Here is a 26,932-nt window from a genome sequence, read left to right as displayed (position 1 = left end):
CAATTAATTCAGTAGGATGTTCATTACGCCACTCGTAGACGAAGCCCACACATACTCCAGTGTGGGAGTTAGAATAATGAAAATATTCCGTAGGGGTGCATATGACATGCCCAAGTTCAGGTGTAAAACACCTTACTATTTGCCTCTCATGTGGACCTACGACTTTGTAGTTACATGTGGCAGATACCCGACGGAAAAAACAACAACTAACCCAGATAATGCAGCGCAGAAAGCTGAAATGAAACCATCAGATACCTATGCAACGTCTTCCCTTCGGAAGATTCGTCTTAATTAACTTCTCACATATGAATTAATTTTGTTTGTTTGGGATTCTCAGACGGTTCACTCCGTCTGAAATGATCTATCTGTTACTGATGAGGGGCAAGTAGCCCGAAACCGGTCTATCAGTGGTCGTCCCCACCAAATAAAATCAATTTCTGCTTTTCATATTTAGAAAATGTCTTGCGCCGAATCATTCAAATGGAAGACGTTGCACTGGTGCCTGATGGTTTACCTCAGCTCTCTGCACGGCATTAACTGGGTTACTTGTTATTTTTCCGTCAGGTACCTGCCACACCTACCTACAAAGTCGTAAGTTCACATGAGAGGCATAGGATCTGAAGTATTGTGTTCCACGTTTTGGCACCGATTTTCAAGAAATTGATATGACATGATACCAGGGCCTCAATCTACCTACTCCTAAGGGCTCGTCACGAGTTCTCTCTGAGGTCTCAGATACAGATTATTTCTGAGACCTCAGAGATAACTTATGACGTAACCTGGAGAGTAGGCACATTGAGGCAATTTCTTGAAAATGGCTTCAAAATCGGATTCAAAACGTTGAACACTACAAAAGTTCATAAATAACCCACTTTGACAAACCATAGGACCGCCACTGGGCGCTCAATTTGAATACGGGCGTTGAGATAACGTGAAACATCAAATTTGTTTTAACCATCAGTGTTCAGTCATCAGTTGCTATTTTTCATCTAGTTTGCAATTGGTTTGCTTCTACTCGTTTGCTGTGAAGTGATAGAAGGATTTCTTGTCGTATCACGGTTTGAACGTTTGGCGTTAAAATCACGTAGGAACTCCTCAATTTTCATGTAGTTATGGATTCCAGTAAAAAAGTAGTGAATCCATCTCCTGAATTGAAAGCAAACTTCATATCAAAATTATTTTTCTGGTGAGTAGGTACACCTAAATATTACAATTTAATTGTAATAGTGATTGGTGCAAATTTTTTCTGACAGGAACGCATCTACGTGTTGACGGTGGTTTTTATGAACTTCAGTTTCAATAGAGTCTGCTATCATTATTATAATTGAAACGAATATCAAAAAATATTGCTATAAAGGTATTGATGTGTTCTTGTTACATTACTCGAGTATTCATTCCCGAGTTCTCATGAATAGAATCATATGAATGTAAGTTATGAAAAAAATCCTGCATACAATTTTTCACGTTCAAATCGAAGCGTCTCTAATAACATGAATTAAGTACAAAATTATCACATTTTGTGAGATCAGAAGTTGCTGACTTTGGTTTATCCTTCACAGTTTAAACAATTTTTCTGTTTGAAATTCTGTTAGACAGAAACTATAGTAGTAGTAGATAATTCGGTACCAATTATACAGGAAATGCAAAATGTGCTCACAGTTTGCCCATTTTATAATTATTATCTATTCGACGGTTGTTTTTATTCTTGCAGTCTAGCAAATAGAAAGCCATTGAGTCTTTTTCCTACCGAGTTCTCATTGAATCAGCTTAAACCAAAAAATCAGTTAATGTCTGATTTCATTTACTCGTATAGTAATTTCTATACAGAATTCTATTGAATTTATTATTGGAATGGAAGTTAATGACAGAAAAACAATTCATGTTTCACTTTATACTATTCAATTAACAGATTATCATGAGATTCTCACTGAATAGTTCACACGTGTTTCACAATACCTACCTCAGGCCAGTTCATACTTGCTGAATACTACCTAATAGATGCTTCTACATGTCCAATAACCTATAATTTTATCTGAGTTCAGGTATAAACTAATTGAAAATTATATACTATGAAAGAAATATCACTAACTTATTGAATGGTTATGTAATAAACCAATTTACACATTGAAAAATAGGTTTACCAGAGGAAGAAAATTCAATTCTATTTCGCCATTCAGAAATTTATCAGATTCCTTGATTCTATTCATTCTCGAACATTCCATTGAATTGTTCTTCAAACCTTTCTCTTTAAAATGTGATACATGATAGTCATAGTTTGCAAATGTGGATTTGGTAGTTACATTCAAGAAACTATTCCTATGATCTTATATTCGTTGAGAAAAGTTTCTCTTCGTTTGGACAGTATGAAGTTTCGAGCAAAAACCACTATTCAACCTTTACACTCCTGATCTTTCCGACACTGAAGTTTCGTCTTCATTGTTCACAATTAAAGTTGCTTGAATTATTATATGATTCACCAAAGTGTGTAAATGTCCTATGATGCTTTTTATCGTTTATTGAAGTGAGAATGAATGGCTAGGTTTCACAGTTTTCTGAAAAAAAAGAGTCGATAACATCTACCTTGTAACACTTGTTAACAGTAGTTTCATAAAACTCAGGTATTTTTTCTGTGACACATTGCAATCGCGGGCCGTATTACTACGGTCCGCGATCGCAATGTGTCACAGAAGGAAGCGCGTGCCTAGACAAGCAAGAGAGTGTTGTGTACCTATTCAGTTCTAGTACCACTCTTTTATTTTTGTCAAGACCAATATAATCTTCCATGTGCTTCGAGTCTAGACTAGAACCTTCCTTATTGATATAAAAGAAGTGCGTCGACGCGACGTGAGTCTGTTGAGTAGAGTAATCGAAGCGATACGGTCAGAAAAGGATTCTAGTTGTACTGCAAAGTAGTGATTATGAAGTCTAGTGATTGTGATGGTATCGTGCATTTGTTTGTTTTGTGCGCGTGCGATATCTATAATTGTTGTGTCGAGTTCGATAATTGTTTCGATTTTTGCATAATGTCACTAACACGTAAAGTTGATAGTGAATGCAGAGATTTTCTGTGTAAATGGAAAATTCCATATTTTTCCATAGAATGGAAAGGTAAACCACTGCGTTTGATTTGCAATCAAACAGTTGCTGTTTGTAAGGAAAAATAAAAATCGACATATTGTCATCTTCAAAATCCAAACTTCAAGGTCAACAATCGATGTTCACTAAAGCTAATACTGAAAGCAAATATGCCCTGAAATCAAGTTTTATCATTGCATTAGAAATCGCGAAGAGATCAAAACCTTTCACTGATGATGATTTTATTAAAGACTTTATGTTGAAAGTCAATAATTCAAAATATTTTGCTGTCAAGAAACACTGTTGCGCCAATATCTAACTATTTTTCCCAAAATTTGATTCTTCAACTGAAGAAGAAAATCAAGAAATTCACAAACTTTTCACTGGATGTTGACAAGAGCCCTGATACTATTGATGCAGCTCAACTTGTTGTTTTCACACGAAGTTTCACCAGTAACTTTGAAATAACTGAAGAACTAATAAACTGCGATCCATTGACAGGCAGTACAACACCAAGTGATATTCATTCTCCAATAGCCTTTTCATTATAGGACGAGCGCAAGCGTAGTCGTCATATTGAAAGGCGGTAATTCAAAACATTCGTACTGTTTTAATCAACAATGGCTGGGCAAGGAATATTATCTCTTCAAACAAATGAATTTATTGGAAAAAACCATTGATGGTGCTTCACTTGTGTATAATTCAGTTGTGGCTCATAATTGTGAACAATTAAAAAGGTGGTTGAAATGTCATGGGCGTCCGCAAAAAAGAAAAAAAAGCGAGCTGATTGAAAGGTTAGGAATCAGCATTTGTTTACTATCTGAAAACATATAGAAAAATAGTATTTACAGTTTTATCCTTATTGATAATGTCAATTTATTTGATGTAAATGAAAATATATTTCAATTGAGGAAAGTATTACTTATGGAACTGATAAATAAATCAAGCCATTAATATTTTGAGGCTATACATATGACATTATCAATTAGTATATAATATGTAAATGCTGAATTGAATATGTTTAGTAATTTTTATTAGAGGGAATTATTCAATACAACATAATATATATATATATATATATATATATATATATATATATATATATATATATATATATATATGAAATTTACAGTAAAAATGCAATGAGGAATAATGTACGTTTGTTGAAATTCCTGATAGCTTAAAGGATGATTGATGATTTGATTATTTTTTTGCGATATTCAAGACAATGCTTTGGAAAATTTATAAAATAGTATGTGTTGATTTTGAATGATTTGTATCGTGTATCACTTTTACATACTCCATAACAACACCGTTTTCTTGTTCCTTTTCGTACAGATAACATAATTATAAGGGAATATAAAAATTGTTCACTGTTTATTTTGACTTACTTCTTTATTTTTTTTTTCACTTTTTTACAATTAATAAACTTCAATTTATATTTTAATTTTTAAAACATGAGTTGCGGGCTCTTCAACATAGTTGTTTGCAAACAACAGTACGAAATAGATGGCTGATACTGACGCATGCGCACAAAAAAAATTGTGATGAAAAGGCCGATTGAGCATTTGATAGCAGAATATGAACTCGACTTTGATAAACTTAGCAGCACAACTGCAACTGGCTCTTCTGCCATTGTTATTCCTTTTTCCTGTTTTGTCTTTCTACAAAAAAGAGAAAACATGGCAAAGTAGCTCCGGCAGCTGTTCGTCGGCGGCATATGGGAGTGGATTGATTACTGCGATTCTGTTAAATAAAATAAAGATACAATGAGGGCGCCACTGTCTTTTTTTTATAAGGTCTTATTTGGAAAAGATCAGAAACCTAAGGTAGAGAGTAGATACAAGAGCTGAAATAAAAAAAAGACATACCCAGTTTCATATTATTTAATGAGATAAATATTAAGTAGTACGGAACTATTATGCAATTATAACAAAAGCATACGATCATGTATATTGAACCTTCTTAAGCCTACTTGACGGATAACTTGCTGATACCAGTATATATAAATATATAAGAAAAAGCGTGTACCCAGGGCAAAATTCTGAATTTTTCCTAATGGGGAATAAGATTTTTTTGTGTTATGTTACCTCAAAAGGGCAAATTTATATAAATAATTATGAATGGTTTGTTCGAATGGTTAAATATAAACAGTCAAACTTAAATATTAGATCGAAACTATAATCTATAACTGGCCTTTCATCCAACGTTGATTCTAAAGAAGTAACAACCGTAGAGCAGATGAGGTCCTTAAGCAGTAAGAAAGGAAAAGTGGTTGATTTTTTTTTTCGCCTTATCACTCGCTAATTGGTAAATCCGGACTATGGTAGAATATACCTCTGTTTGAGTCAAAGGGGACATCCAAATGCATAAATGGAGCCGAATCAGTGAATAGGAACACTCTTGTGGCAATGGTTAACGTTTCCAAATCCTTCGAGATGCAGGATTAGGTTGAGAAAATTTTTCGTAGGAAAGAAAAACCCTATAAGAATATTCGCGTACATTCTTGGAATAATAAAAACACAATGGAGTAGTGGACTCACCTCTGGTACCAAGAGGGTTCTCTTCTGTCAATGAATCGACAACTAGATTCTCCGAAAGACAATATTTTTAATATCAAACACAAAAGGGTACTGCCATTATACATCACATAACATGATTCGCTTCTAATTAAAAGGGATCGGTACTCCCTATCTGAATTCAACTTGTCGACTCTTCGTTCTCAGAAATAATTCTGTCAAATTTGTGGGATCTTCATAGAGTTCACACACTAGAGACTATCGGAACTAAACGAAGTCTAACAGTTTATTAAAAGAAACGAGAGATGGAATGCGGAAAGGTAAATTTGTCAACACAGAATATCATTTGCGAGTGTATAGGTGCTCCTTGACAATTTACCAATATACGGCTTTCAAAGTGAACATTGAACGAGTCAGCTGAAGATTATTCCAATAACTATCTACAACATTTATGATTATTTACATGCGCGTGGACACTATACATATGTACATGGGAGGTAGGTTGATACGTTTTATTAGATTGGGTGATTTAGGAAAACTAGTTGTGAATAAATTACTATCTTTTGCAGGTCCTAAACTGGAGCAATGTACAGGGTGGAACATTGATCACCTTAAAACAAAAATATACGCAGTGAGTGAAAACGAAAACGTTACACCATGGCTGGCAAACAGTTGGCCGTTGTAGCTGAATTAAAACATGAAATTCATCAGGAATCATTGGCATAAAAACATTTGAAAATGAACCATGTTATGCAGCCTATAATTGAAATAGTAAATTTTACCTGGAGCAGAGGACTAAATCACTGACAGTTCTGGTAGTTTTTAAAAGAATTGATATAAAAGTTTTCTGATGCCCCTTATTTCTTCGAAGTTTGTAGGCTCAGTCGAGGAGTATTTTCAGAAAACTGTTTGCATTACCCGACCTTACTCAAGCTTTGATGTTAGGGAAAGGCAACCCAATTGATTATGACAATGACTGGTGGGTTGATTGTGCCTTTCTGGCAGATATGAATAAACACTTAACTGATCTGAATATAAAGCTGCAGGGTGGAAATCTGATTGTCACTTGAATGTAATCATATATTTGAACAAAGTTCAGGCTGTAGAAAAATCAGATGAAAAATCAAACTTTGAATCATTTCCCTCATTTAAAATCATTTGGCACAGTGAATGAAAGAAAATTGGTTCAAAATTCTCAACTTCTGCAATATATGAACACAGAATACAACAATCATTTTGAAGACTTCCACAAAATGAATGAAATGAAATTCCCAATTTTCAACAATCCATTCAATTCTGAAGCTTCACAGGCACCAGTTCATTTGCAAATGGAGTTGATAGATCTTCAATCGGACAGTATTTATAAAAAATTCATTGAGGTTAACACTTCTACATTCTATTACACAATATTTGAGAAAAGTTTGGATAACTACCCGGAATCAAAAAATCATGCAGCACACATTCTGTACATGTTTGGTAGTATCTATTTATGTGAGCAGATGTTTTCCGTCATGAAAATAAATACAAAAAAACATAGCATATGAGACTTCCGAATGAACATCTCCAATCAAGTCTTGAAATAATTACAACGAATACGATACCACACATCAATGAATTTGTCAAAAACAAGAGAAGTCAGGTATCTGGATCCTCAAGCTCAAAATAATTACTCTCTTTTATAACTTTGCTATAATTTTCAACAACCGTATATTATACAGGGTGTTTCAAATTCGGTTCTCACCATTGGGATATCGGAAACTATGAAAAGATGGTTGAATTAAGACACAATTGCACATTTAGTCGACTTTCAATATGCCGTTGAGAAAGTTTTGAAATTCCGAGTATATCCGGAATTAACAGAAATTTCGGAAAATAATTTTTATTTTTTCTGGCTTTATTTTGCAAAAGATTCAAAAATAAATTGCACTTTCACGTTGCCACTTTTTCTCCGCTACATAATGTCGTTTTCAGATTTGCTATCCGACGTTTCGTCTTCCGGCCACCATCATCCACTTTATTTTTTGTAATGGGCGCTACATTGGATTATTTCTATTTTGAATAGAACCAGATTTTCCCTTTTCAATGATGTATCAAAATTTATCATTCTTTTTCGAAAAATATGAGATATTGAAAAAAAAAATTCTTATCATAATTGGCTTTGACTTTGATGTTTCTAACTTTGACTTTTGATTTGTTACACTCAATGATCGTTTTTTATTATACAAGTCACTGTATTTTTGACGAAAAATGGATTTCACGAATGAAGAAAATGTATTTAAACTTGTATCCCGAAAGACGACAACCACATCGAACTATGTTTTAGTTACTGGATCAAAATCTCACCGAGTTTGGTTCGATTGAAAAGCCTATGCAAAATATGGAGACAGAATCAACAATCAAAATTTGATAAATGGGGTGTGTATAAGGTAACAAATAACAATAATTAACTGAAAAGTAAAGACAAAAGTAAATCACAGCAAATGCTCAAAATACTGGCCTTGTTCTTAGTATCACAACTGTTCCCTTACTCAGTATCACCCTCACTTAGTATCACTACACGATTGATTTTCCTCCTCCTCAATCTTCCAAACTCTCTAACAATGCTGTGTTGAAGGTCCTCAATATTTTGATATTTCCTTTGACCATAAATTTTATTTTTCAGTGTACCCCATAAGAATGTATCTATAACACTCAAATCAGGATACCTTGCTGGCCACCTCACCGGCCCATTATTCCCTATCCATTTATCACCAAACCTTTCAGTCAGGTAATTAGATACTCGTCTGGAAGTGTCCGGTGGAGCATCATCATGTTGAAACTAGATGTTGTTATAGTTAGCCAAAGGTAGAGCATCCAAATAGACTGACTGGTGAGAGGTTTCTCCAATCAGAGTTCAGTCAAATAAATGAGGACCCAAAATTCTATCGTCGTAAATTCCTTCCCACCCGTTAATACTAAATCGCACTTGAGGTTGAATTTCTTGAAATTGCTTGGGGTTATCTATGCTCCAAATCTGTTGGTTATTTTGGTTGAATATCCCACAATTCGTAAAAGTGCTTTCATCTGTCCAAATTCCATCCAGGAAAACAGGAAAATCAGGTCTTCTTAGTAGCCAATTACAAAATTCTAATCGCCTTTCGGGATCATCTGGATGCAATTTTTAGGGTATGCGTATTTTGTAACATTTCGAACCGCTTTTTTTTAGATGTCTCCAAGCACTTGTATGATTAATTTCGGGGGAAATTTAACTTGTAGATATCCCCGGGTTCATGTTTATCTGCAAATTATATTATTAATATTTATTTTAACTTACCTCATACATGCATCATATATCATATATATATATATATATATATATATATATATATATATATATATATATATATATATATATATATATATATATTTTTGATTGATGCAACTAATTTTCCTTCATTTTGAGTATTTCAATATTAAATTCTACAAAAAGGATTTGTAGAACCGCTTTCGGCGGTTGGTAGTACTGTCATCTTCTACTTCATTCTGTCTCCGTATTTTTTCATCGGCTTTTCAAATAAACCAAACTCGGTGAGATTTTGATCCAATAACTTGAACATAGTTCGATGTGGTTGTCGTCTTCCGGGATAAAAGTTCAAATACATTTCCGATGTTCTAACACTGTTTTTGTAATGAATTTGGATCATATCTCTTTTTTCTCCATTCGTGAATCCCATTTTTCGCTAAAAATTCAATGACTTGTACAGTAACAAAATGTCATTGAGTGTAACAAATTGAAAGTCAAATTTAGAAACATCAAAATCAAAGCCTATTATGATAAGAATTAATTTTTTTCAATATTCCCAATTTTTCAAGAAGGAATTATAACTTATGATACATCATTGAAAAAATAAAATTTGGTTCTATTCAAAACAGAAAGAATCTAATGTAGCGCCCATGAGAAAAAGTTGATGATGGTGGCCGGAAGACGATAAGGTAGGATAGCAAATCTGAAAACACTATTATGTAGCAGGGAAAATGTGGCAATGTGGAAGGGCAATTTATTTTAGAATCCTTCGAAAATTAAAGTCAGAAAAAAATAGAAACCATTTTCCGAAATTTCTGTTTTTTCCGGATATACTCGGAATTTCAGAACTTTCTCAACAGCATATTCAGTCAGGCAACAAGTAACCATCTTCGTAGGTATCTCCCATTGTTTCCGAGATCCCAATGGTGAGGATCGAATTAGAAATACCCTGTATACATAACTGAATAAATAAGATGTTATAATATTTCAATAATTTTTTTTTTCGTGTAGGCTTACCTACACATTCTAAATATAGTATATGGCCCTCTGTGAAATTGAGTTTGACACCTCTGCTCTATCCAAATTTTGGCAGTTCAAATAGAACATGGTATTTATTGATGGCACGTTTCTGGATCATGAAAGTTGATTGGGGAACAACGAAATTTCTCCAAAAATTCAATACCATACTGAAGTAAACAATGAAAATATGCAAAATGTACTCAATAATTTCATCATTTGCATTTAACTCCACATCATGAATATTCCAGTGGGGATTGAAGAAGTTTTAGAGTTATTTAAAAACAGCTTTTGTTCACTGAAAATCAATCTGAAATGCTGTCTAATGGGGTTTGTGCCCTATATGTTATTTTGTAGATTGAGTATCCCCTAATAATCATGTTGGTGTCATCGATATGTCTGGAAAATTACCGACTATATTATTTATATAAAGAATAAGATGTATACGATGGTTTGTGGAAAGTTTCAAAATCATGTCTGTTACCAATTTCAAGAATAAAAAATTTATTGAATTAGTTTTTTTCATTTCAGTGATGAATTTAATGAATGAGTGAATGAAATTGACCAATTTGCCCAACTGCTTACCTGTACCTGTAATGTAAAACTCAATAATTGTATAAAAAGTCGTTTCGAACCTCCACTATGATTTTCAGGATTTCAAAATTATTCTACATAAAAAGTAGTTTGGGAATTTTCAGAAGTTTGTCTATGTCACTTTTCAAATCAAGCCCAAATTGGCAAATCAATAAGCAAATTAGGTCTCATGCATTTGAAATGAAATGTTTCTTCTGAAAACTATTTGAAATTATGGTAAATAACCCCACATTAGAATATTTTTAAATTAAAAATTAATTTTTCTAATTATTTTCCGTCACATTGATCGAAGCAAAATTGATGCCAAAATGATGATAAGTGATGCTATTCATAACAAAAATTCCATATTATGCTGCACTCACTGTTGAATACATTATTATTCAGAAAGCTTATCAAATTATATGAATTTAATATATTCATTTTCAGCTGGATTTTGCCCTTTTTCAAATATTCCAATTCAAGAGACATTGAAATCAAAGATGTTTACAACACCATCGAATCTGACAAAGCCGGACCTTCAGCAGATCGCTTGGAGAGGTAAAGTATAGGTCGCACTTGAGAAAATTTCCAGAACTTACCAAATTTTTAGAGCATGGGAAGACGAAATGGAAAGAGCAAAAAAAAGCAATGTGAGACCAAGCCTCAGTCGAGCAATTTTTAAAACTTTCTGGAAATCATATGCAGTATATGGGTTGTTGATATTTTTTCATGTAATTGTATTGAGGTGAGCTCTCCATTGAGCTGAGATATTTTATGAAATAGTGAATATAATTTCTGTCAATAAAATTTCATTGAAATCTACTCTCACCAAATCTTCATCTACTTTCGTGCTATGGAAGTAATTACAATTTGTATATGTTGAGGTTACTAAAAAATTATAAAAAAGTAGTCTAGATACATAACTTTGTCCCAAATACCCTTAGAATGTTTCTCGAATAAACTTTTTTGTGGTAAGGCATTCAATTATCCCACTGAACACATATTTCTGCTTAGGTTGTACGATGAATTTGAGTTTTTGTTTTGAGTTATTGATTATATAGAGTCTTTCATTGAACGCTTGCTATTTTTTATTTAAATAAAACGAAGTGTGAGTGTGAGTTATCATCGAAATTTCCCATTCGCTTGGAAAACCTATTGATGCCATCATGTATAGAATGGGTGAAGCCCATCCAAAACGTCCAATTTTCCATGACTCTGACGCATTAGGCTGAATTTGACCAATGGTCAAATGTTGCCTTTGAGGACCGCTGTGGTAGCTTATTGGCATACTCAAAAAAACCTCTCAAAAAAAATTACTGATCTATCCTAAAAATGCCCTTTTCAATTAATTAGCACCATCTTTCACATATATCAATTGGATAAAATTTAATGTCTATAATGGTATAAGCCAGAGAAGTACTTATTTTCTGGCAGGCATTTTCTACATTTCTACTATGTAGGGACGTTGGGAGAGATTAATATTTCGAAAGAATCATTTTCATAGTACGTTTATAACTCACCTAGATACAGCCTACAGAAATGTTCTGATACTGAACCACTTAAATTTACATTGAAAGAGTTACAGCAGTTCTGGTATGTGGGGAAAATAATATCCTTATATCAAATTCACGTTTCAATCCTGTCTACCAAACCTTTTTTTATTCAATAAATTGATGGATGTAACCGTTACTACGTAGTAGGAAATCATAATGAAGAAAAGAGAATTGAAACTTTCTATGTTTTTCACCACTTTCATTTGTAACTAATGTTACTGCAGTTTCGTCCTATAAGGACATTATCAAACTTATACATCAAACCCTTTTTTTAATCCATAGAAATCTCCAGCCCATTCTGATATCAGAATATATCAGATACCATACAACAAGAGAGGAATTCTATAACATAGGACTGTGGCGGATAAACTATGAATACGCTGGTTGGATACTTGGGACAAGCGTAGTTATACCTGCTTTCATGAGCTCGACTATATTCAATTTTTCGCTTTTCTCCTGTTCTAGAGTGGGATCCAGGGTCAAAGTAGCTTGCTGTTCATTGATTTATAGGAAAGTAAGTATATGATTGTGTAATCAATTTATTATCTTCAATAAAACACCAGTCCGAAATTCAAATAAAAACCATGAAAGGCATTAACTTTTCTCCACACCAGTAGCAGCACCAGGATAACCTCCAGAAGAAGCCATGCTCAGGAAAAAAACAACATATGAAAATGTCAAATAATATCTAAAAATTGCAGACTTCTTGGTTCACAGTTACGGTACCTTATCAATAATACTCTGTTAATGGTTGATTCTAAGAACATTTTTCTAATTCATTTGAAAAAACGATCTTTCATGACTAGAGAACACTAAATGAAAGAGTTGTGAGGATTTAACTGACGATTATGTTAACATAGTACATACTCAAATTGAAATTGAAATTGAAATTCAGGAGAGATTAATGTTTGGGAAAGAAAAATTCTGGCTTTCTACTTCTCTGTCTTCACACAAAAATGTGAGAATCTTCCAAATGAAGCAAAGAAGCAATCATGTTATCACAAAGATGTGTTTAAAAAAAATCTGTTTGAAATCTGTTTTTCCGTTAACCAGCTGTCGCACCCCTACGAACGACAACCTCAGAAGTCGAAACTTGGGCGAGCTAAGGATTAACGAGGTCTTACCTTTTAACATGTATATCACGCAAAGCAGTAACTTCCAGACACAAACTGGAAAAATGAGTCTTTTGGAAACAACTACTTCCATATAAATTTGTGATATTGATGACTTATTTATTTTGTGGAAATTCATCTTCAATTAAATGATATAGATATAGAAATAAAATACTTTGTCTGATTTCCACTTAATTAATGTATTGATATTAATACGACCAAGGTTTCGGTTTTTACACCATTCTCAAGTATTCTAACCTTAGTCGTATTATTATCAATACATTAAGCAAGTTGAAATTAGACAAAGTATTTTATTTCTATATCTATATCATTTATTTCATATAAATATTGAATCACACATATACTATACTGTTTTAGCCTATCACAGTAACAATTAGTTCTGAAGTTTTTCACAGAATAACTCCACAGAAATATTATACAGTTCAGCTAATTCACGTGTGTCATTTCTACGCCGTTTGATGATTTTTGATAGGGCGCTTCGTTTCGAAGGTACGGGACGAAAAATAATTTCGACAATAACAACTTTGGTGATTTTAAAATTATTACCGTAGCCGAAATAAAAGTATAGCGTACTACACTGGACCTACCAAGTAATAAAAAATCTAACAATTCCGTTGGTACCTACAACAACATTCCGATTACTACAAACAGCTGCAGACATTTAATTTGAATAATATGTCTCGTAAGATTGGATTCTTGCATCCGAGCGCGGGGTAGTCATTTTCAAAAATTATTGTAAATTACATGTAATTTTTGGTTGGTAATAAATTACATTGTCGAAATTCTTTTCCGCTCCATATCCATATCCATATCTTCGGAACAAAGCGCCCTATCAAACATCATTGAAGGACAAAATATCCTTAGAATATTTCAAGGAATAGTCCCTTGAATTTTTGCCACATGTGTGATTAACATTGTTTCGAATGTTTTTGGTATGAGATGCGAGACAGCAAAAATAGCGGCGAATTGATGTTGTTCAGGAGTCACTGAATGAAGTCAACGACGATAAAAAAATTACTGGAACACACTGTAACATTTGACTTATTGCCACTGTTATGATGCTTCAGCCTCCATATTTACCAAACATGGATATGTGTGACTTTTTCCTATTTTCAAAAATGGAGTAAACCTTAAAGGTCCGTCGTTTCAGAAGCATAGATGGCATAGAGCGCATCGCTGAAAAAACTAAAGGCTATCGGCACAAGTGCATGATATCTAATGAGGATCATTTTGAAGACGACAATATTATTGTAGCGAAATGAATAAATATTTTTTTCAAATATATCTCACCTACAAAAATTTACCAAACATCGACACAGAACATAAATAGTACGTTATTTCAGATTATGCTTTTTGTAAAGATCTAGTCATATAACTTCAAAATTTATATGTATTATAGTCGGTCGGTAGTCGGTCGGTAGCCGGTCGGTTCGACGTGGGTGCTCTGTTCACTCACTCGAATTGACTGCCATGTTGGTCGGTGGTTCAAGCCCCAGGCTGAACAATCGATTTTCACTTGCTATCGTCCAACCCGTGTTAGGAATCACACGTTGAAAGGTGAGACCTCGTTAATCTTTAACTCGCACAAGTTTTGACTTCTGAGGTTGTGACAGCTGGTTCCCGGAAAAATAGATTTTAAACAGATTTTTATATATATTTTTTTTTAAGAATACCGAACAAGTGTTTTGTACTATCTGTTCAAAAAATACCTAATACTCTAGGCAGCTTGTGTCAAAAAAGGGCAGTTGGCGGGAAGTTTTGCAAGAGTTTTGAAAGTTGGTTCTATATGGAATTTTGAGCTGTTGAACACGAATCTGAGGTATGCCAACAAAATTTTTCACGGGAAATATGTTTTTTTTTGCAAAAATTGTGAAAAAATCGACTTCGTTTTGGTTTTTTGCGAATAACTCGAAAACTACACATTTTTTGTAGAAAGATCACCAATACAAAAAAAAGAAGATAAAATTTCCTACATTTTATGCTATTGAAGTTTTTTCTACGGTCAACCATTAAGCCATGGGAGAACGCTAAACGTGAGGGAAAACCCTCAAAACTCCAAAAATCAGTATATTCGGTGATTTGACACGGGAATGCAATATTGAAGGAATGACCGAGTCAAACCGCTAACAGTCATGAGAAGTGCAGTACGCGTAGACAAAAAACTGGTCCCAGTGAGTCCCATTACTTTGTTCCAGCGCATTTCTGTCGCCAAGCATTCCACCGAGGACCTTCAAAACTTTTTGACGTAAGATCTTGGGCCCTACTCTTTGTCCCTGTTTGACCAGGGATGCATGAGAAAAGGGACAAAGTCCACTTTGTACAATGGCCTGAAATCCATCACCAACAAGCAGTACACTGGCCAAGTGCAATATTTCAGTGATAGGGGTTTTCTAATTCACCGAGTCGTATGGACAAAAAATGCTCCTTTTGCTGCGATATGTGACAGGTAAAGCCAGTACTTGGTTACTAAATATCCAGGGGCAATAGTCGTCTTCGAAGGCTTCCCCGAGGTTGACTGCAGTGGCACCAAGACAGCTGAGCGCCTGAGGAGGACGAGGATGCATGCTTCTGCTGACATGCTCGTGACGAAACAATGATACCTACTACGTCAACAGATAAATTCCTCTCAAATACAAGGAACAAAAATCGGCTCAGAGCAATGCTTTCGTCGATATTCACATCTGCTGGATTGTAGTACAAACAGGCAAAAGAAGATGCTGACACGCTCATTGTCACCACAGCACTGTCTTTGGCTCCCTCTAACGAGACAGTGGTTGTTGCAGGGGAAGATGTTGAGCTCTTGGTCATTTTGATTGGACTCACCCAGGTCAACAACGTTTTCTTTCTGAAACCTGGAAAGGAGACAGCTTTGTATTATCCGCTATAAGCTTGCACATCCCCATTTTAAGACCACATCTTTTTTTTATACGCGATGAGCGGGTGCGATACGACGTCTGCCCTCTTCAGGCAAGAAAAGATGAAATTTTTAAATACGCTTATGAAGAACCCCAGCCTCGACAACGTGATCAACATCTTCAAAAACCCCAACGCCTCCCAAGAAGCCGTTATCGCCGCAAGAGAACGTACGTTTTCTGGTTTCTCGGTACGTTTACACAGGAAAAACCACACCCACATTCAACCAGCTGAGGTTCATCTCCTTCAGCAAGGCAGCGTTGACGCTCAGCTCAAACGTAGCAGCTTTACCACCTAGTGCTGCTGCAGCGAGGGACCACCCTCTCAGGGTCTACCAAAAGGTACAGCACTGGCTTGGTGTGGAAAAAGACCCTGATGAGTGGAGTCTCAGGATTAGAGCCAGTAATCACGCTTGCTCCCCCACCTCCCCCTTGCTTCTAAAGCTGATTTCGTGCAAGTGCATCACAAATTGCCAGCGAAATTGTGGGTGCAGGAAGACAGGTCTATCGTGCTCCTCCTTATGCGTAAATTGTGAGGGCACCTGCAATAACATTGAAACAGTGCAAGATGAGGAGCAGGACGAGAAGGAAGCCGAGGCTGAGATGGACGATTTGTTGCCGTTGGACATTCCACAAGGAGAAAACTCAAAAGGTAAATGCTTTGCAATATCCTAATACTACTTAATCTTGTTATTGAAATTAAACTCCCTCCACTGATTCTACGATTTTATTTTTTTCTTTCACAGATGAAGATGATCCAGATCCTAGTGAACGGCCCTCGAAAAGGTTGAGGACGTAAGGAAATCGAAGGTACAATAATTTGAGTATTGCAGAGAAACAGTATTTTGACAGTCACAACTTTCTAAACTTTCTACAGTTCTCAAAGTCCTCACTAACCCATTCGAAGATGAATTCGAAGATTGAAGGATAAAAATGATGACAATTTTAACGTTCATATTACTATTATTATACACAAAATTCATTTCGTACATATAAACGATTCCATGTTTTTATAATCAATATATTATTTGAAACTGAATTGCACTTTTTTTCTTTATACTCACTTTTTCGTTCTTTTTTAAAATACTTTTACATATATTTATGTATGGCTATGATTCACAGAAGTACACATAGGTACGAGTTTCAACGTCAAATAATTACGTTGGCTGGATAGAGATGACGACTCCCGCGTCAAACCACCGAAACCCCGATTTTTGCAGTTTTCTGTTTTTCACCCCCTTTTTTTCAATATTATGTGTACCTGCATGTATATATATATATATGGTCCTAATAACTTTGAGGATAGTAAAGACGTTTCCCGCGTCAAATCGCCAAAAATCCGGAGTTTAGGAATTTTGGTGTTTTTCTCCCACTTTTAGCGTTCTCCCATGGCATAACGGTTGACTGTAGAAAAAAACTTTCTAGATATAAAATGTAGGAAATATTATTCTCTATATTTTTGTATAGGTAACCTTTCTACACCAATTGCGTAGTTTTCGAGTTATTCGCAAAAAACCAAAACTGAGTCAAAATTTTTCAAAATTTTTACAAAAAAAACATATTTCCCGTGAAAAATTTTGCTGACAAGCTCTTGCAAAACTTTCCGCAAAAAAACACAAGCTGTCTGGACTATAAAGTGAATTTTCATTTTTTTCAAAAAATATCTATTCATTCATCAATTTCTCATAAATTCAAAATAATACTCCTTATTGAGCGTACGACCTTAACATTTGATCAAGCTTGGGATCTTCCATTGAGACGATTGGACTTTGGTCCCGACGTCATTATCACATACCCATTATTCGTCACCAGTTATGACCGTTTCAATCTGTATCGCAAGTGACGTCATTCAAGAATTCCTGAGCGATGCTCCTTCGAAAGTTATTTTGTTCAAAATTCAGCATTTTTGTAACGAACTTCTTTGCCATACGATTCATGCCCAAAATTTACGAAAAAAAGGCGTGGCATGAGCCAACCAATATGTTGACATACTCAGCGGTTTCTTTGATAGTGATTCGACGATTTTCCATAAAAAAATTTTTAGCACTCAAGACCATTTTTTTAATTTTATACAAATTCTCTTATCCATTTTTTATACCAGAAAATCGCCGAAAACGCACAATACTCCTAACTTTTATGCCTCTCTCCAACAAACTCTGAATATGGTAAACAAGCAAAATTGTGAACATATTTTCGAGACGAGTGTACCAACATAAAAAAAATTTAAAATCGCTTGAATTTCTAGTTTCCAGTCGGGTTTCAAACTACTGAATCTGGTTTTCAAATCACGCCCGAACATCAATTTTGAGGGTGAGACTCCTGTTGTACTATGAATACAATTCCTGTAATCAAATTGAAAATTATTCAATGCGATGTTTATGTCAATATTTTTATTTCGTCCCAGAGAATTCTTCAGCGCATTCTTTATATTATTGACGGTATTTTCGGCTGCGCCATTCGACTGTGGAACGAATTGTGATGGTGTAATGTGTTCAATATTATATTTTTGTAAAAATTGCTGAAATTCAACACTTGTGAAAGATTTCGCGTTATCCGAAACTATAAGTTTTGGTAACCCGTACCTTGCAAATGTGAAAATTGATGTGATATTGGAAGTAGGAAAAATTTCCACCCACTTTGAGTGAGCATCTAAAATCATGAGAAAATATTTATTTAGAAAAGGCCCCATGTAATCAATGTGAATACGAGAAAAAACTTCTTCTGGCCATTTCCAAGGAATCAATGTTGTTTTTTGGGGGCTATTTTTATTCACTGAACAATTGTCGCAACTATTACATGTAAATTCTATATCTTTATTAATTCTCGGACAAAAAAAATTTGCTTTTGCAATTGATTTCATTTTTACTATCCCAAGATGTGACAAATGTAATTGCTCAAGCAATTTTCCTCTCAAACTTTCAGGTATAACAATTCTAGTGTTCCACAACAAAACTTCATTTTCAATTGTCAACTCATTTCGAATCATATAAAATTGTTTGAATTTAACATTTTTCTTCGAGTACTTTGGCCACTCATTTTTCATAAATTTCATAACGTTTTGTAAAACCTCATCAAGTTTTGTAGACTCTTTAATGGAATTGAAATTTGTATATATCAATTGACTCTCTGAAAAATAATGCATATACATCAAGTGATTTCCAAATTTTTCATCATTTTGGACTGGCAATAGAGATAAAAAATCCGCGTTATTTTGTTCCCATTCAACGTATACCACTTTGTATCTATAATTTGATAATATTACAACCCATCGTCTCAAACATTTGGCTGAATAATGCTGCTCTGCTGTTTCATCATTAATGAGGTAGTCGGAGAGTCAACGTGCAAGATTCCACCTTGATACCGGCGACAATTTTCCGATATGAAGATTTTTGCACCTCAGCTACACCTGACGATGCCTTAGATTCAACCGTGCAGGGCTTTTTCGCCTCTGGTTTTGGTGAATCATCACTTGAGCGCAAACGTTTGCTAACCTGTTCATGGTGGTTTGTTTCTCCATCTGAGACAGATTCTGCGTACGCCGTTTAAGAATTTGGTGCAAGGTGGTTTCATAAGGTACCCCGCTTTCGAGGAGACGATTCAGTCGTTTCCTGGCTGCACCACCAAATCTTTTTTTTAGGTTCAGTTATTGGATCAGGATTTGGAGAGTTGAGAAGTTATCGCTCCTGATCTAAATTCACAGGAAGGTCAGTTGGAGTCGTGAGCTCGACATCCATCTCCTCTGTAGACTCGCTCTTGATCTTAATTTGCAAGGAGGTCAGTGAGAGTCTTAAGTTCGACATCCATCTCCTCTGTACACTCAGCGTCAGAATGAATTTTTAAGTTTACTCCGACCATAAAAGTTCCACGATTAGCTAGGGAAAAGAGGTCAATCACGGTAGAGCCCCGCATTACGGTGACAAGGCGATGCTACGACAAGAGAGCGCCCGTTATCTCGAAGGTTCCGTAGAGACAGCTGAGAGACTCAGTGTCATTCATCCTCTCGGGTCGGATACACACACCTTAGGATTAAGACTCGTTGGGATACCATTCAGTTAGGAGTTAGGGAATAACGGAACCACAAGTGATTCTGTCATTCCCGTATCCAGCGGGGCTACGTAGAAGCAGGCATCCAATGGCCGGTTTATTCAACCCCCACATCCCAAGCCAATGCTCAGTGGTTCAGGCAGTGAAAGATGAACAAGGACAGCCAACCCGCCAATTTCTAAATATACTCTTTACAAAGATGTGCAGATCATACAAAGAAATAACTTTCAGACAGTTCAATAACATACAATTCTTGGTATGTTTTTTGTTTTTTTTTAGTTTTTTAATGTGTGTGTTATTTCATCCATATTATTAGTATATCTATGGAACGCCATTTTCCTTTTTATTGTCACAAATACTCAATCCCCATTTTATTCACCCAACAATTTATTTATTTGAATTTAATTGACTCATGCATTTGTCCGACACATTAAAAACGATTGTTCGCAAAATTTGTTCTATTTTAAATGACACTTGAGTTAGAATGTTACATGAATAAAATTGTCATTTGAATAAAAAAGAATAATGAAATAACTTGAAGCTTTTATTGATTCCGAAGAAAAATATTGTTTCAGAGTATTGGAAAATGGAACGCCAATTTACTATATATTATGCTGAAAAATAATCTATATGCATATAGTTCAACTCAGCAATGGACAAACATTTTTATTCAACAGTCAATGGAATGTATTATTCGAGTAAATTCAACAAACGTTTCAATTCCGCATATAATTTCGACTTTGTATTTGAAAGATACATTTAAAACGATTTTTGATGATTTTAATTCGGCACTGGTATCGAGCGGATTTATCAAGAACTTCAAGTGTTACATATGGCAACATGCTAGTTCATTTATAGTACGACAAAACGCCGTTCAACCGTGGTGCCGAATAAAAATAGTAAACAATCAATTTAATTCATGTATCACTGAAATTCAACACTGAAAGTAAAACAGCGTGGCATGCCGTTTTACTTTCTATTGGTATTTTTTTAAAATGAATTGTTTCCACTGTTGCATATAGGTGATACGTGATACATGAATTAAATTGATTGTTGATAATTTTTATTCATCGCTACGGTCGAACGGATTATTACCGTACTATGATCAACGCCATACATATATGCAGTTATGTAGTTTCACAAAAATACGTCCGACTTCAGCGCCGACTAAAAATTATCAACAATCAAGTTATCATATCACTGAAATTCAACAAACAAAATAATCCAGCTCATTTCAAAGGAATATTAATTAAAAGTAAAATGGCGTGGCACGCCGTTTTACTTTCTATTGCTATTTTGTAAAAATGGATGGTTTTGATTGTTGCTTTTGGGTGATACATGAATTAAATTGATTGTTGATAATTCTTATTCGGCGCTGCGGTCGGACGGAATATTGTATTACTATCACTAAACTATCATGTTGTCAGATTTAAAAATTCAGCTTCTGCAAGAATCCGCTCGACGCTAGCGCCGAATTAAAATTATCAACAATCGTTTTGATTCATGTAACTATAATTATCAACAAACAATTTTATTCATGTTTCACAGAAATTGTAGTAAATTATTCGATAGTTATATAAAAAGTATATATGACAAACATTCACTTCCAAAATTTCAAACAATTTATACTATATTATAACTGTTCGCAATCTTTTCATCAAACAAATTAATTCATGTAACATTATGTATAATCTGGCCAAAAGATTATAAATAACACAACTAGCGTTCAACGTTGGTAGTTTATTGTATAACATATAACATTAGATATTGTGATCATGAGCACATGTTTGTAGTCATGCCCTGTCAACATAACCCGCGTTAACCATGATTGTCCCGTGTTGCCAACTTGTAGTATCTCATATGTATTACAAGTTGCCTAACAGTGACAACTGTTTTAACACATTATATTACATCCTCCCCCATTACAAATTAAGCCGACAAGGCGACTTGATTCGACGACCAGACCTAGATGTCTTATGCGTTTCTAATACAGGTTTAGGATTTATTTTGTTCTGAATTGAGCCATCAAAGCTAGGGGTGATATCTACAAACTCAGGTTTTTGAGAAATGTAGGGCTGGTCGTTTGTATTACAATCTGTTTTACTGGACAAAGGATCTTCTACATGTCCTGATGAAGTGGATTCCTTTGTCGGTACAAATGTATTTAATGATTTTCTCAAATCAACTCGATTTCGTCTTACACAATTTCCAAATTGATCAGTAACAATGTATGATCTCGGAGAGTCGCTAATCTCAACAATCTGACTAGGTTCCCACTTTTTCTGGACATGATTATAAACTGTTACATCACTACCTCTATATAAAGGTCTTAAATCTCTAGAATTTTTATTGTACTGGTCTGTATATGTTTGACGTTTAATTAAAAACTTTTCCTTTATGTTTTCACACAGTCTAGGCTTTAATAACTCTGCGCAAATAGGTATTTTGGTTTTACAAATTTTACTCATCAGAAGTTGAGATGGGGAATAACCTACGAATTTAAGGGGCGAGTTGCGATACTGTAATAATGCAACCTCAATGTCACCACCAGACTCTAATGATTTTTTAACAATATTCTTTCCTATCCCTACCCCTTTTTCGGCAAGGCCATTGGAACGTGGGTAGTATGGGCTTCTGGTAAGTATTTTGAAATTCCATTCCTTCGCAAACTCTCTGAATTCAAAACTGTTAAACGGTATATTATCACAACTCACAAAATCGGGCGAACCAAAGACGGAGTATATATTTTTTAGAGATTTAATTACTGATTTGATTGACTTATCTTTAATGTCACGTAGTTCCAACCAGTTTGAAAATAAATCAAATACTACTAAATAACTCCTACCAGCATATGTAAAAATGTCGATCCCAAGCCTTTCCCAAGGGCGTTCAGGCATTGGGTACTGCATCAAAGTTTCTTTTTGTTGTTTGTTTGAGTTGGCTTCACACACCTTACACTTTTTTGTATGGTGCTCTATGTCATCATTCATGCCTGGCCAATAAAATATTTGACGGGCTCTGGATTTCGCTTTTTCTATGCCAACATGGCCTTCATGTAACCGTTTTAGCATATCAAACCGAAGGTTATGGGATACTACAATTTTGTCAGACAAAAGTAATAGTCCATCAACAAAACTTAAACTATCTTTTATTTTGAAATACTGTCTGGCGAAGTCAGGTACATCATGTTTATTCTCAGGCCATCCACTAGAACAGAAGTCAGACACAATTTTCAACTGTAAATCGTTTTCCACCTCTTTTCTAAATTGACTTTTTCGCTCGTCAGCCATGGGAATGTTTTTTATTACCGAATGTACGGCAAAATTAAATTCTCGGTCTGACTTTAGACCTGCTTCACACAAAAATGCCCTGGATAATGTGTCAGCAATAAACAGATATTTTCCTGGCTTGTAGGTCACTAACAAATCATAATTAAGTAACCTCAGCCTCATTCTTTGCAAGCGTGGTGAAATACATGCCAGGTCTTTTTTAAATATACTCTCAAGCGGTTTATGATCTGTGTTAACTTTAACCTTCAACCCATAAATAAAAAAATGAAATTTTTGTATCGCGAACACTATTGCCAGCATTTCTTTTTCGATCTGCGCATACTTTTGTTCAGTTTTACTAAGGCTCCGCGAGGCAAACGCAACAGGATGTCCATCCTGTATGAGGCAAGCACCTAAGCCATCTTTCGAGGCATCTGTTTCAATTTCTATACCTTTTTCAGAGTTAAAAAAGCTCAGAATGGGGGCAGACACAAGTAAATGTTTAAGTTCAGCGAGAGATTGCTGATGGCAATTATTCCACTCTCACTGAACATCTTGCTTAGTTAGATTTCTTAAGGGAGCTGTTACTTTAGACATATTTGGGACAAATCTACTCAAGTATTTAGCCATGCCAAGAATTCTTAGTAAATCACTTTTATTACTTGGACTGGGTAAATCCAGAATTGCTTTAACATAGGTTTTATTTGGCTCAACTCCATTCTTTGAATATATTTGTCCCATAAACTTAACTGACTTAGACTTGAATTGAATTTTGGAACTGTTAAATTTATTGTTATATTTTAAGGCGCGCTCTAGTACAAGTTGTAAGTTATAATCATGTTCTTGTTCATTTTTACCTGTAATAATTAAGTCATCAAAGTACACTCCGACATTTTCCAAATCACCAAATATTTCAAAGTTCTTTTTTTGGAAGACTTCTGGGGCTGAACTGATGCCAAAGGGCAATCTTAGAAACTTATACCGACCAAATGGTGTACCAAAAGCAGTATACGCTGAGCTTTGGTCATCAATTTTTATTTGGAAATAACCATCTTTCATATCAAGAACTGTGAAATATTCTTTATCACATAATTTAACAGCAATCTCCTCTGCTGTAGGAATTAAATAATGTTCTCGTTGTATAGCTTTGTTTAAATGTTTAGGATCTAAACATAACCGTAGGTCACCGTTGGGTTTCTCAACTATGACTAACGGATTCAGCCACTCAGTAGGTTCATCAAGTTTTTTAATTACACCCTGAGTTTCTAACTGCTCTAGTTTTAACTTAAGCTTATCATGCAAAGATCTTGGCACTCTCCTGGGTGGCTGAATATGTGGTATAGCATTACTTTTCAAACAGATTTTATGTTCCTTGGGAAATGAACCCAGGACATCAAAGGCTTGCTTGTACACTTTAGTAACATCATCTAAACAATTGAATACCACATTTGAGTTTGAACTAATACTTGCTAATCGTTTAATTAACCTTAACGATATACAACCTGGTAGCCCTAGTAAGGGTAGTTGTCCTTCAGCATCAACAATAATAAAATGTACAAGAGCTTTATTTCCATTTGCCACACATGACAAACTAACCTCACCAAGGGGCTTAAGTTTAAAACTATTACTTCCATATGAAACTAAAGTGACATTTGTTGGTTTCATCTGTTTATCAAGTTTACACTTTCTCATTACATGCAAAGGTAAAACACTAACCTCAGCACCTGTGTCTAGTTTAAAATTTACCTGTCCTCTGTTCTCTACTGCTACATTTTGACTCCAGACTCTTTCTTCTTCACGATTTTGCTCTATCTTCTTAGTTACAGTGCTAATTAAGCTCACTGAATCAATAAAAAACTCTCCACTGTCACTGGCCGAATCTGAATTGTTTTCATTCTTGCTTCTTTTAATCTCACACACTTTTTGTTTTACCACACTATGTCTCTGATTTTCATTCTTCACCTTGAAATTCTTATGACAAACTGCTGCAAAATGGTTTTTACCCTGGCATTTTGCACAAGTTTTGCCTAATGCTGGACACTTGTTACTTCTCAAATGTTTATATCCACAGTACTTACAAGAAATTTTTTCTCTCTCAAGTTCATCACGTTTGTATCTAACTGTATCTACTTGCAATTCACTTTGCAGTACTCTAGCTTGTGATTTACTTACTTCTGTAGCTCGACAAAACTCTATGGCTTTATTCAGGGTTAATCTGCTTTCTCGAAGCAGTCTCTCCTGCGTGGTCTTATCCCAAATACCCATAACTACTCGATCTCTGATCATGTCATCTTGATCTTTATATTCAGTGGTTTTAATTGCTTTTCTGAGTTCGGTTAAAAAACTATCGAAGGGCTGATTTTCTTTCTGCGTAATACTGTTAAATTTGTAGCGCTCAAAAATAACATTAGCAGTCGGGGAACAGTATTCTTCAAATTTCTTCTTTATAACCTCTAGGGTCTCTTTTCCTTGAGTTGTATAGTTGAAACTATTGTGCAGTTCAAGGCCGTCATCCCCTACAAGATTTAGGAAGACAGCAATTTTGGTTTCTTCAGGCTTCGATACCAAGTTTGAGGCCGTTAACAACAGATCAAATTTTTGCGAAAATTTTCTCCAATTCTCTGCAATGCAGCCATCTAGCACAAGCGGCTCTGGTGGACGAAACAAGTTTTCCATTTTATTCAACTGATTCTAATCTAGCGGGCTCACATTACCAAAAGCACTACCTGACACCATGTCAGGTAAATAGAACAAATTTTGCGCACAATCGTTTTTAATGTGTCGAACAAATGCATGAATCAATTAAATTCAAACAAATAAATTGTTAGTTGAATAAATTGAGGAATGAATATTTGTGACAATAAAAAGTAAAACGGCGTTTCATACATATCTGTTTCATGGGATTCTTAAAGTTATCATCATTTTTTATCATTTGTATTGTACAATTTTTTTAAGGAAAAATCTTTCAAATTTTTCAACTTTGATTATAATAATTTTTCAACGTTAAGTTTTCGTTTTCAGATGCTCAGACTGAGTCGAACTTCTTTGGGACAGACAGCAGCTGGCCAGGTGGTGAACTTGCTATCAAATGATTCCGAGAGAATTTTGTGGGCAGCTTTATTTCTTCACTATATTTGGATCATGCCTATATCATTCGTAGTATCTTTTTACGTAATAATAGATAGAGCGGGAGTTGCTTCCATAATTGTTATGGTATTAATATCAGTACAGGCTATTCCACTTCAAGGTACGTAGAGCAATTGAATACTATTTGGAAATCTTCCAAAGAATTTTCAACCTTAGCGTGTTTTCCTCAAATGTACTTCAGAATGTGATTTTATTTCTTTGTCAAGCACTCTCATAATCTTTCATCGTACTAGTAGAAACACAAACACTGCAGGAAAATCCTCAAGACGCACAAAGAGCGGTGCCTGTAGTGAAGTGGGGATTCACGTTGGATTTGAATTGCTGCAGATTTATTTCGTTTGGAAAAACGTTTTCAGAAAGTTTATCCCACATAAACGCAGTTCTCCAAATGGAAGAGTTCTTGAACA

At 34.9% G+C, this 26,932-nt stretch overlaps 1 protein-coding gene across 2 annotated transcripts in view; it reads left to right on the top strand.

The window, feature by feature from the left end:
• The first annotated feature begins 958 nt into the window (after positions 1-958).
• Positions 959-26,932, top strand: part of LOC111509685 (probable multidrug resistance-associated protein lethal(2)03659) — an 87,699-nt gene continuing 61,725 nt past the window's right edge. Inside the window, exons 1-5 of one of the 2 annotated variants that reach the window (XM_074181932.1) lie at positions 959-1,186; positions 10,915-11,025; positions 11,078-11,212; positions 12,303-12,534; positions 26,400-26,625. In XM_074181932.1, the coding sequence (XP_074038033.1) occupies positions 1,113-1,186; positions 10,915-11,025; positions 11,078-11,212; positions 12,303-12,534; positions 26,400-26,625 (778 nt within the window). In that variant the 5' untranslated portion in view covers positions 959-1,112. The remainder of the gene's footprint in view (positions 1,187-10,914; positions 11,026-11,077; positions 11,213-12,302; positions 12,535-26,399; positions 26,626-26,932) is intronic. The other variant, XM_074181933.1, reaches the window with a different exon arrangement.

The sequence above is a fragment of the Leptinotarsa decemlineata genome, unplaced genomic scaffold (genome assembly GCF_025532065.1).
Source record: "Leptinotarsa decemlineata unplaced genomic scaffold, Ldec_3_MD MMD2_tig00026328_RagTag_RagTag, whole genome shotgun sequence".
NCBI classification, from domain to species: domain Eukaryota; kingdom Metazoa; phylum Arthropoda; class Insecta; order Coleoptera; family Chrysomelidae; genus Leptinotarsa; species Leptinotarsa decemlineata.
The sequence above is the reverse complement of the archived record's forward strand: the minus strand, read 5'-3'. Positions and strand labels throughout refer to the sequence as shown.